The sequence below is a fragment of the Porites lutea genome, chromosome 11, assembly GCF_958299795.1.
Source record: "Porites lutea chromosome 11, jaPorLute2.1, whole genome shotgun sequence".
Classification (NCBI taxonomy): Eukaryota; Metazoa; Cnidaria; class Anthozoa; order Scleractinia; family Poritidae; genus Porites; species Porites lutea.
In genome coordinates, this window is record NC_133211.1 from 18,591,075 (window position 1) to 18,604,000 (window position 12,926).

Here is a 12,926-nt window from a genome sequence, read left to right on the forward strand (position 1 = left end):
ACGAAAACCATACTGGATAGTCACATATCGGATAGGTGTTCACACTATACCGGATAGCATTTGGTGTCAGCACGAAAACCATACCGGATAGTCACACATCGGATAGGTGTTCACTCTATACCGGGTAGCATTTCGTGTCAGCACGAAAACCATACTGGATAGTCACACATCGGATAGGTGTTCACACTTTACCGGATAGCTTTTCGTGTCAGCACGAAAACCATATCGGATAGTCACACATCGGATAGGTGTTCACTCTATACCGGATGGCATTTCATGTCAGCACGAAAACCATACTGGATAGTCACATATCGGGTAGGTGTTCACACTATACCGGATAGCATTTGGTGTCAGCACGAAAACCATATCGGATAGTCACACATCGGATAGGTGTTCACACTATACCGGATAGCATTTCATGTCAGCACGAAAACCATACTGGATAGTCACATATCGGATAGGTGTTCACACTATACCGGATAGCATTTGGTGTCAGCACGAAAACCATACTGGATAGTCACATATCGGATAGGTGTTCACACTATACCGGATAGCATTTGGTGTCAGCACGAAAACCATACCGGATAGTCACACATCGGATAGGTGTTCACTCTATACCGGATAGCATTTCGTGTCAGCACGAAAACCATACTGGATAGTCACACATCGGATAGGTGTTCACACTTTACCGGATAGCTTTTCGTGTCAGCACGAAAACCATATCGGATAGTCACACATCGGATAGGTGTTCACTCTATACCGGATAGCATTTCATGTCAGCACGAAAACCATACTGGATAGTCACATATCGGGTAGGTGTTCACACTATACCGGATAGCATTTGGTGTCAGCACGAAAACCATATCGGATAGTCACACATCGGATAGGTGTTCACACTATACCGGATAGCATTTCATGTCAGCACGAAAACCATACTGGATAGTCACATATCGGATAGGTGTTGACACTATACCGGATAGCATTTGGTGTCAGCACGAAAACCATACTGGATAGTCACATATCGGATAGGTGTTCACACTATACCGGATAGCATTTGGTGTCAGCACGAAAACCATATTGGATAGTCACATATCGGATAGGTATTCACACTATAACGGATAGCATTTCGTGTCAGCACGAAAACCATACTGGATAGTCACATATCGGATAGGTATTCACACTATACCGGATAGCATTTGGTGTCAGCACGAAAACCATACTGGATAGTCACATATCGGATAGGTATTCACACTATACCGGATAGCATTTCGTGTCAGCACGAAAACCATACTGGATAGTCACATATCGGATAGGTGTTCACACTATACCGGATAGCATTTCGTGTCAGCACGAAAACCATATCGGATAGTCACACATCGGATAGGTGTTCACTCTATACCGGATAGCATTTCGTGTCAGCACGAAAACCATACCGGATAGTCACATATCGGATAGGTGTTCACACTATACCGGACAGCATTTCGTGTCAGCGCGAAAATCTGTCCGGTGTAGTGTGAACATAGCTTTTGATAATCAAACCAACTTTGCACGAGCTCACTCTTTTTTGTACTTTTCTCTGCCGTCCTTGCACGACCACGACGTGAAACTGCGTGAACACAAGACAAGGATTTTCTAATTCGTTTTTAAACTCAGATACAGTCCTTTAGAATTCAATTCCAGACAAATACACGAACATTTGAGCAATTGAATGCCATGGAATAAGAACGATGAATTTTGAAACGACGTGTTTGCTAAGGAATTTCCTAAACGAATGTAAGTAATAACGTTGTTTTGGGGCGTTATCTGAGATGACCTCAGAAGGAAGAAGTGAAAGGGCGTTTGTGAAACCCCTTCCACAGGGATGTTAAATATAAAAGAACTTTTTTAAAAATTGTTTCTTGGTGTTATTGGTTAGCTATTATGTTTTGGTGTGGTAATTATACAGTGTCTCTTCATTTGATGTTTCTGCCACCCGCTTCATTAAACTGCGGATTGTTATCATGCTTGCGGCTGTTGTGATTTTGATGACCATACCATGTGATCCCAAATCAGCGAGTGATTTTTAGAAAAAGCGACATCCTAATGCGAGATTAAGGTTATACATAAAAGCTACATGTACATACACTCTACAGTGTTTAGATTCTTGAACTCACCTTGTTTAAAAATGGGAATATTTTGCTAAGTGCTTGGTATACATTGCTTTGCCTGCCTCTTTGAAACAGGATTAGAATTCAAACGAAGACTAGGGTAGAATATTAAAAAATATATGTATTTAACAGATTATTCAGTAACAGCCAGTGCCAGGAGAAGTTCTCAGAAGTAAGTTAATTCATAGCCTACCTGCATTAAACTGTAAATTTTAGACATTTGATTTGGCGCCGAATTTGGGGGTCTTTCGTTGAGTAAAATACAGCACAACACTAGGCTCATAAACAATATATTTACTTATTTTTTTAGGGCTGATTGGAACGCACGAGTTGAAATGAGTCACAAATTGTGCTTAGATGGCTCAGCGAATGGCTGAATCAGACTGTGGCCGGTCTGTAGGGATAAATAGGGATAACAGGTCTAAACCGGACATAACTTTACTTCCCCCGTAGGAAATTAATTTCCCATCCTCCTTAAGAGAGGTACGACCACACCTAGGCTACAATTCACAGTAATCAGTTAGAATGTTGGACTATTCTCAGCAACGACCCATGCCCATTTAGACCCTCAGTTCTGTGTTGCCCCCCGGTCCCACTTCCCCGACAGGAATCCTCCCCCAATCCTCACAGTATTCCCCCAATCCCCGTCCCTCATCTCCGGAAGTTTAAGTGACAGCTGTTTTCTTTTGTTCCTCTAACTTGACGTAATTCAACTGTTGCTCTATGTAAATCCCCATTTGTTGCGGTTATTTTAGTATCAGAAAAATAAATAGCTCTGGAATACCCGCAAGTAATTATTGTGGATCAGTTAAGACCAAACTCTTTACTTAAAGAAATTTGAACTAAACTGTTTAAAATTGATTTTTCATTGGCTTATCTTTTTGTCGCAGTACGTAAAAAGTACTCTTTGGAAATATTTTATATCCATGGTAAAAATTCAGTTCCAGTTGAGTTTTATCACTTTAGTTATTAATTAAGCGGGAAAAAATCGAGAAGTATCTCTTTGGTGTTGCTTTGAATTGAATGTTTTTTAAACATGACGGTGGTGTTGTCGATCGCTAAAAGATATTGCACATAGTAATGTGAAAAAAGGTTTTTTGACTTAAATTATTAATGATTTCTGATCATTAAATATTATAATGACACGGAAAAAGTAATTTTAAGAATCTGCAATTCTTCCTAAAAATCGATTTGAAGGAATGGCTCTGAAATGTTCAGCAAGTGATTCTTCAAACTTCTTTGCTTTGCTGGAACTCCAAGAACATTTATTTCGAATTTCTTTTATTTAGAAGTTTAGCGAAAGTAATTAGAGGAATGGTAAAATCCTATTTGCTAGTTATTTGTTAATAGTCATTAAATATGTATAACTGTTTCTAGATTTTCCCCTATGAAAACAGGCCGATCTGCTGATTCTGCGATTCTTCATCTGTATTCCCATTACACCTCGAAGTTAAGGAAGGTCGAGTAGTTCGCAAGAATTTGCTCTTTCACGTCTTACACGAATCTACGACAAGGCACCAAATTGGATTGCTGCTACTAAAAAAATCATGATTTTTATCTGTTTCGAAAGTTTTATATTCTTGGCGTATTTCGCTGTAAGTTAAAATTTGCTGTATTTAAAAATGCCTTTCTAGTTTGCTGACAACATTTGGTTTCTTTTTTGACCGGCAAAACTGTGATTTTTAAGGCGTAATTCGTAGTCACTTGTAATTGTGCTTTCTTGATTTTGTTTGCATAGAAAAGTGTGAGTCTTAAACTTATGTCGTTGCTATTCACTTGTCCAGTTTCCCCAATCAGTATTTATTGCCCCTGCTATTATGTCGACAGCACAAGAGAAATGCTTTCATAGCTTGAATCTTTTTCCTTCTTAGATTCCTGTTTCAACTTCAAGAAAACAAGTTCGCCCAGAAGGTAATCTATTTATCCATTTGTTTTTAAACGGAACTATCGTATTTTACAGTTTTCGCAGGAAAACCAAACATATGATAAAATCCACTTCCTCAAGTTCAACGCTGATTTTGAAATCTAGAGTTTGAATAGCAAAAAGCAACGTTCTCTTTTATCGTGTAAAATAAATTTAGAAACTAATTTGGCGGTTCATCTTTACTTAAAAAAAACAAAAACAAAACTACTGAGTAGAAATTAATAAGACTAGTAAATTTTATTGGTAAAGTAATGACATTAATAATGATATAATTGCACAACTTTTACTTGCAGTTTTGAACACTTTTAAGTACTAGACATAAACGTAGTGCAAACAGAAACAGCCCAAAGGTAATCCTTCAAAGAGATAGATTTCTTTGAAAAAATTAATTCTGTGTCGCGCATATTTTTCAAAGTAGAAGTACGCTTGTCTTTTGACGCAGTTTCGAAACAAACGGATGTAAAATTTTATTTAGAGCAAGTAGGTGTCCTTACACCAAAACGTTTTCTTTGGCCAAGAAATATTCCCGAACTAGTGGCACTCAAAAGTGAGAAAATTTAAGATTCTTCGGTTGCTAACCGAAAAAATATTGAATAATTAATGCCAGAACAGTCGATAGCCTAATTTAGGACAGACTGGATCTTATTGTACTTCTTGCGGTTTGTTCAATTATGAAGTAGTTATTTAAAAGATACATATGAGTACAAACTGAGATAATTGTTGAAAAACCAAGACCGTTCTGTTAATGAAGTTGCGTGAAATGGAGTTCCCCTTTAAAACAAAATACACCGAATCATATTCTGAATTTTAGGCGGTTTTACATTGTGCTTTTTAACAATATTGTCCAGGCTTATTTTGTAATGGATTTTCTTTGATCTGCCAACTTTATACGTGCCGTCGATGATCTCGAGGGGGCAAATGACCCACGTTTGGGCATTGTGGTTCCGCTGACGGTTTTGAACCATTACCCTGTTTGTGAAAAAGGGAAACCAATAAAAGTCTAAAAAAACTACTGTGTTCAACAACTGTGACAACATGCACCTCTATTTTAGATCCGAACATAACATTTATAATAGGTGATAATATACACGCTCTTTTGATTCTTTATGAGAATAGAACAAGTTTAAAACGTAACAAGCTCCAATAAAATTGTACAACCAGTCCAGGGCATTTCTTCAAACTCCCGAACAGTTTTTTATATCCACTTTTCAACGATCCTTGAGGGGTTTTGTGCAAAGTACGCCTGAACACATCTGGTAAATTTGTCAAGTTTTTCCATTTTATTTTTATTTAAAATCACATTTGTGCGAGCCAAACAGGCCAAAGTGCCACACCCATCGATGATGCTGTGCTCTGTTAATTTTAAGAATAAATACATTTCGAAAATCTGCTATCAACTCTTGAATACCACACGTGACCAACAGATACAGCTATACTTAATAATCCCTGATCACTTCCTTATCAACATTTAACGTCATGACAATAGAGGCAATGATCATCAAACTCTCTTCACTGGCACCAAAACAATTTTATGGGGAACAGTGTGGAGAATATGTATTTCAATAAGGGGATTTCAAGGGGGGTCCCTAACAAATGAGAATCGAGCCCACCTCCTCATGTAATACCTACAAGAAGAGGATATTCCTCTTAATCGTCATCAGTATCACACCCTTTCGTTCCTGATGGAACACAGGTCCTCCACATATGCTCGCCATCTGACCCTATTTTGAGCAAAGACTTTTGCTTCTGACCTAGTAAGTCCTTTTTCTTCAAGTTCTAACATCCTTGTGCGCCTTCGAGTGTGCAGGGTTCTCCCTCTCTGAAGATTCCACTGTGGGGTCTCAAAATCTGTCTTAGCCACATGTCTGTCTGGTCTCCTTAGTGTGTGGCCAGTCCATCGCCATGTTCATTCTTTTATCTCCTCCTTTATCACCTGCGCATGCTGCCCTGATTGTCTCCACAGCTTTTCATTTTGGATACTCCTATTATTTTTTCAGAGCACCTTGGGTGTTATAAGATATCCGCAGAGAATCGTGTGTTCGTATCAAGTCCAGGGGATTATGATATGGAGGATATTAGCCCTCTGCACTGTCTGAGGCAGTGCGGCAGGAAATATCGGTATGCTACTCTACAAGAGGGCAATGTCTGTCTGTGCGCCAACACACTACCAACTGCTGGCCAAGTGAATGATTCTGAGTGCAATATGACTTGTCCAGGCCATGACTCTTGGCCCATTAACGATCAAGTACTTAGGTGAGAAAAACTTAGTTGGTCATTTATATTCCGCAGATTTCCATGCAGTCTTTGACGATTTTGTGATTGTGAAAGGAAAAATCAATGGTGTGAAGGACGCCGATTCTTGAGAAGACCTGGATCAGTAAAAACCGTCAATACGAAATTAAAACAATTATCAGTAAACTGATCCTTACGGCAAAAACGACGGAGAGATTGATACTCAAATAAAGTTTTATCTTGCTTTTAAGTGTTAATGTACTGGTTTTTAACAAGAGAAGGGAAAAAGGGTCAACAGCTTTAATGCGGCCGGTCATTCTGTCGTGGTGGTCATAAAGAAAATACAGGGACATCGAGGATTTTTTCCACTCGTTTATGTCCCCTCGTTTTGTTGATACGTTCGCAGATTGAAATTAGGATGGTGCCTACAAGTCTTTTCGGCTGCATTGTCCCGTTGTTAAAGTGCGTAGAACTAAGCAGCTTCCTTTGGAGTTACGCGTTTGATGATGATTGGAATTTGTCGGTAATATGCTACAAGACTTGTTTCCTTCCATGTGGAAGTTGGCAAGGCTGAGGACTCGCACCTATGTGGCCTAGGTTCGAATTCCGGAGGGGCTTAATGTGTGCGTTGAGGTTGTTGTTTGTTCTCGTCCTCGCTGCAAGGCATTCCCCCCCCCCCCCCAGATACCTCGCAGTTTCCGGCTTTCTCTTTTAAAACGACAGTTCAATGTGGAGTGTACGAACCCCTTCAAACGATTTCTTAAAATGTTTTAAGTGCTTTGTGGGTAAACAAGTTACATTTACATTTTATTTGGTAGAGTCATCAGTTTTCAATAACACGTGATTCTCTTTTTATTTTCTCCCAGATGCGGAGGACGACTTCGTAACAGCATTTATTCTGCATCCGAAAGAATATTGGGACTCAGTCTCATGAAGAGTGGGCCACTGCCTGTTCTGAAACCGGTGACAATATCCGGGAAAATGATCAACGGAATGAATGTCACCTTCACGTTCTCACTCGGAGATGGCTCCCGGACACTGCAGCCTGTGGACAACCCACAAGTCCATCACATTTATGACCAGCCAGGGTCGTACATAGTTTCTATGACAGCTACGAATCTCGTCACAGGCTCCATTACTGTGACAGAGGTACCATGGCTAATATATAGGGAGATGATCAGGGACTTATCCTTCCACTCTCAAATCAAAATTTAGCGGGGGGAAAGTCACAACCTTCATCTGGAAAATAAATTATTACATATTCAAATTATTACTCAAGAGGCAGTTTTTATGGTTACTCCTAAGTGATTGCGTCTATATAGTCAAAAGGTTATGTTACAAGTTTAAACTTCCAGATTACCACCTAACGTTGTGATGGATGTATCAGACATCGCTAAAAATGTAGAACAAAAACCTAAATGTAATGTTCAAGGCTAAAGAAACGCGAGTCGAGATGGATAAAAGTTTCTATAGTGACCAATATCTCGAACAGTAAAAGACTAGTTTCACTGGGGCTTTCTTTATTTCAGTCTTGCATATTATGTTTCTTTTCTCTTTTAAAACCTCAAGTTGAACTGAATTAATAATTGTCGAAACGGTACGAAAAAGAATCATCGGAATTTGTAGAAAGTACATATTAATCAACTGTGAATTAGTCAAATAATATAATTGTAATGCCAGGCTCACAGGTAAGCGAAGATATGTCTCATTTCGTTACTCCTTGTCGTCTTTACAGATGTATGATGTGGATGATCCCTTGGGACCTGTAGAGTTACACTGTCCGCGCTCGGTTCCCTTAGGATCGTGGGTGGAGTGTAATGGAACTCTCGTTCGGGGAACAAGAGTTAACAACACTTTCTCCTTCGGAGACGGGCAATACGAGTTCATTTCCTTGAGTAAGTGACCTAGAAGAATCCCAGAGGTTTTCTTTCCTCCTTCTCCTCAAACGATTCGGTCAGTCTTCGCCACTTCGCATGTGAAGTTTCTTTCAGGAGAAAAAAAACTTCTGAAACTTTTGAAGAGTGATGATAACAAAAGTCAATCGACGCTTCTAATACAACAGTAAATTAATACTGATTCGAAGCAAAGAAAGACCCAACAGCAGAAGGATAAAAATACATTGAACAAACTATCAGCTTGGTAAATACGCTTCTTCCTTTTCAAGGTTTTTCTCCATCTCTTCAAATTTATGCACACTAAGGCAATGACCATATTTTAGCATAATTACTATTCACTATACTTCGTTAGGTGCCCGCTATTACAGTGCCGGTCCACGAATTCCTCGAGAAAACGACTCATCATCTTTCATCTCGTCGAGTCCCCAGGGAATTATCGTATCCCCGCCGTACGAGTTCCGTCATGACGGTAGAGTCACAGAGTGGGAATTTGAAGCTGTAAAACAAGGGATCGTAATATTGCTGGTGAGCGAGCTACCTCTTTGATCTGCTGTAGGGTTTTCTTAGCTCTGCTTATCAGGCAAAATTTTAGCTGGAAATAGTTCTCACTTTTTTCCACTGTAATCCCTTCGCCGCTTTTTCTTCATCTTTTTGCTTCTTCACTTTCAGATTTCTTTCATTGATGTGTTTTGATCCAACAACCTGACAAAACTAACTAGCTTGTACCCGTTTCGGACGAACGTAACAGTAAAGTAATAGAATGCTCTGCAATTGGTGAAACGTGATAAAACAGTTTCGACCGGTAAAATAAATTATAATTGCGAACGTTAGGGCTTGGCTCAGAAGCCGTACTTCACATGACCCGAATCCAATTCGAATTTAGCCCGACTCTACTTAATCAAGTCGGTAAAATTGATTCAGACGCCGATCTTTATTCTAGCCGAACTAAATTCAATAGGGAAAAAACGCGCATTTTGTTAAACTGCATTACAAATATTTATGCATTTGGTTCAGCTCATTCGAAGTTCTTGGCGTCTGAATCAAGGCCGGTCCATAGCCGTTATTCCCGGCTGAGCCAGGCGTCAAGCACGGCTAAGCAGATCCAAATTCTATTAGCAATTTTGAAATTGATTCAGAAGCCACACTTCACATGAACTTAATTCCCTGAATTCGATTCGGCTCATGTGAAGTACGCCGTCTGATAAGGGCATTAAATTTTTTTTGATGTTTCTTGCTATTTTCAGATCCTCCGGCCGAAGTGTGCTGCTGGCGAGAAATATTGCTTGTCCGGCAAGTCCTGTTTACCCAGCAGTGACAGATGTGAACCCATCAATATAAACAGATGTCAGCCTTGGGAAATATATTGCATATTCCGACGTACTTGTATTGCCAATACAACCCAAAGTAACACCTCCTGTGAACCTCTGGCCCCATACCAGAGTGAAGCACCTCGAGCGGATTATGAACTCATATCGGAAAATCGAATCCAAATAGATACAATCGGGCATCATATCAAGAGTTTGCCGATCGATGAGCAACCCTCGGTGAAACAAGGAGATGTACTCGGGTGGATTCCCGAAGGTGGAGAGCTCGCGTTCGCGATTGTAACACCAGCTGAAGGTGCAGCGTTTGATTTTGAGAACAGCGGCAAGCCAAACCTAGGAGAAACACTCCTTCGAACAAGCAATCACAGCGTACACCACAAGCACTACATAATGGCAGCGCATTACGTGCACGCGACAGATTTCGTCATACGTCATCTGTATAACAGCACTGGAATGAAGCATGTATCTTCTAACATCACACAAACGCTTTCTGTGGCCGTGGATATACCTGTTGGAGGCGAAATCTTCATGACTCACTCTAAAGTCGTGAACACGATCGATTCTGTTGAGTTTAGTATTGCATGGCACGTAGGCTCAAACGTTAGCTATTTCTGGGATTTTGGGGATGGCAATCGTCTGATAACCCAGACCAATGTGACTTATTACACATTCAAGTCTCCTGGAAACTATCACATCACCCTTATTGTTGCAAACTCTGTGAACCAAAAGGTTCTACACAGTCACATTTCCGTGTTCGAAATGATTCAAGGATTACGATTCGCTAGGCAAATCGAAGCTCGAGCGATTGGCTTACCAACAGAAATAGAATGGGAAACTGCCGAAGGTACCAATCTTACCTTTATCGTGGATTTCGGAGACGAAAGTCCTCGTTATGAAACGACTACAGTACTCAAAGAGAGTCGAAGAGGATTCATCTTACATAACTACGCTGCCGTGGGAAACTACACGGTCACCGTCTTCGCTTTCAACTTGGTTGGACCCAATATTTCCATCACTTCTCAGGCCGTTGTAGAAATTCCAGTCACTGACGTCGTTTTCACAATCCCTGCTCCGCATGTCACACAGACGGTTTATTTCGCGGTGAGAGACACGGTGACAGTCAATCGGGAAGTTCAAAATGGAACCAATGTCAAGTGCGCGTTTGACTTCAAAGACGGATCACCTCCCACTATAAGCACAAAATATAACACAAGCCACGTGTATACCACTAATGGAACGTACAAGGTAGAAATCACTTGTTTTAATGCCGTGAACTCCGTCAAGCGACTTCTCAACGCAACCCTGGTGGTGCAGAATCTCGAAAACATTACCGGACTGATTTTAAGAGCTTCCCCATCGGTTTTTGGCACGAACTCGAGCATTACAGTTGAGATGACTACCGGGACTGTTTTCGTCTGTACAGTTAGTTTTGGGGACGGCGAAACATTTCAGATCGACTACTCTCATCTTGGAAAAGTACTTTATCATCAATTTTCGGCCGTTGGTTCTTACAATTCCTCCGTGCGTTGCCAGAATCGGTTGGGGAACGAAGAGTATGCAAAAATTCTCGAAGTAGACATTCCAGTCAAAGACGTAACCGTTACAAGTGGCAAGAGATTCATACGGGTACATGAAAACATTTTTATTGACGTTACAGTGAGAGAAGGTTCTCGGATGAAATACTCGTGGGATTTTAATGATGGTAGTACATACGATGCTTATCACGCTGTCGTAGAGGATAACGACCTGGTATCTCGTAGTCATGCGTATGCTTACTCAGGTGAATTTCCCGTAAATGTCACAGTTTCCAATTCTCTGTCTTCGATCGCTGTTGAGTTGCCACATACCTTGGTAGTAGAGTTCCCGGTTGCAAACATCTTCATCAGTACAAATAGTCCCGTTAGGCTTAATCCTGGTCGGGTAACTTTCCACCTAAATTTGTCAGACAATGCAACGCCTCCAACAAACGCCATCTGTGTCTGGAATTTTAGTGATGGGTCTACTCCCACAGTCACAGAGAGTTTGAAAATTTCACCCATGCAACCCTTCGAACATATCCACAAGTATAAAAGAGAAGGGATTTTTTCTACCTCTGTCAACATTTCCAACAATGTTAGTAGCCTACTATTAACGGCTGAAGTTGACGTGCAGAAACTCATAGGTTTAGTGCTAACCGCCGAACGTTTTGAAGACGGAGCTCGGAGCAAAGGATTTGGTGAGCTGAAAAACTATTTCCGTTCTGAGGAAGTTGTGCTTTTTAACGTGACTCCTCAACTAAAAGATCTCAAGTACGTTTGGCATTTCGGTGATGGTTCAACGCCAGGTATAACCACCGAGCCCTATACCGCTCACGTATTTAATCATTCTGGAACGTACACAGTTTCGGTGGAAGTGGAAAATATTCTGGCAAAAATGTCCACAAGCAAAGAGATAATCATCCAAAAAGCTGTTGGAGCTATATCGGTAAACTCAAGTTATCCGACATACTTGGGAGATTTGACATATTTCACAATCGATGTTGAAGAGCCGGGTACAGACATGTGCATTGTTCTTGACTTTAACGATTCGTATACGGCTCATTTTGGTGACGAACGCTGTAACCGAGGCTTGTTACCACCAAAGCACGTTTACTACGAGTTCAGTGCCAATCAGACACGCGCTAACCTGAACCATAGTTTCGGCACCATGGGCACATACGCTGTCGAAATGAATGCCAGCAATGTCGTTTCTTCAACAGTTGCGGTTACTCTTGTGAACATTACCAGCAATCCATGTGATGTGCCTACCGTGACAATAGTTGGTGACGGATCTGAATCTCCACCCTCCAAAATAAAGAGGTCACAAAAATTATTGCTTAAACACCGAGCAGAGTACAATTGTCCTGTGGCCGCTAGTCTCTTGTTTAAGTGGAGCGTGTTTCAAGTTACGCTTGACGATCGAAATGACGAAAGTAAACCATTTGAATTGCCCTGTCCAAAAGGTCAGGGCGATTGCTCTTTAAGGGAGATAGCACTTCCCTCCACACCAAGCGATTTGGAGAGAGCTGATTTAGTCGTCAACAAAGGGACACTTCCGTTTGGTCATATCAAGGTTGTCCTCAAACTGGGTTTCAACGGTACGGACAGGGATTTGTCGGACATCTTTACTACTTCCTCCGTTGAGATTGAGGTTGAGCGTTCAGAATTGGTGGCAGTTATAAGAGGTAAGTTAGGAATTGCTTCTTCAGGGCTTGTACTTGTGGTGAAAAACCCGGAAAGTCATAGAATTTAAGAATTTCATTTCCAGACCGGAAAAATTATGGAATGTAATCGTCGGTTGTGTAAAGCCATGAAAAATCTAAGGTATGTTTGGTAGATTAATCACTGTAGAAGTCAAAGCAAGGACGAAAGGAATGAAATAAAGT

At 40.7% G+C, this 12,926-nt stretch overlaps 1 protein-coding gene across 1 annotated transcript in view; it reads left to right on the plus strand.

Annotated features, from left to right (window-relative positions):
• Positions 1–2,504: 2,504 nt before the first annotated feature.
• LOC140953298 (polycystin family receptor for egg jelly-like) overlaps positions 2,505–12,926 on the plus strand; it is a 30,538-nt gene continuing 20,116 nt past the window's right edge. Inside the window, exons 1-7 of the mRNA XM_073402792.1 lie at positions 2,505–2,543; positions 4,019–4,058; positions 6,069–6,324; positions 7,170–7,452; positions 8,039–8,198; positions 8,551–8,723; positions 9,443–12,725. Coding sequence (XP_073258893.1) covers positions 2,505–2,543; positions 4,019–4,058; positions 6,069–6,324; positions 7,170–7,452; positions 8,039–8,198; positions 8,551–8,723; positions 9,443–12,725 — 4,234 coding nt within the window. The remainder of the gene's footprint in view (positions 2,544–4,018; positions 4,059–6,068; positions 6,325–7,169; positions 7,453–8,038; positions 8,199–8,550; positions 8,724–9,442; positions 12,726–12,926) is intronic.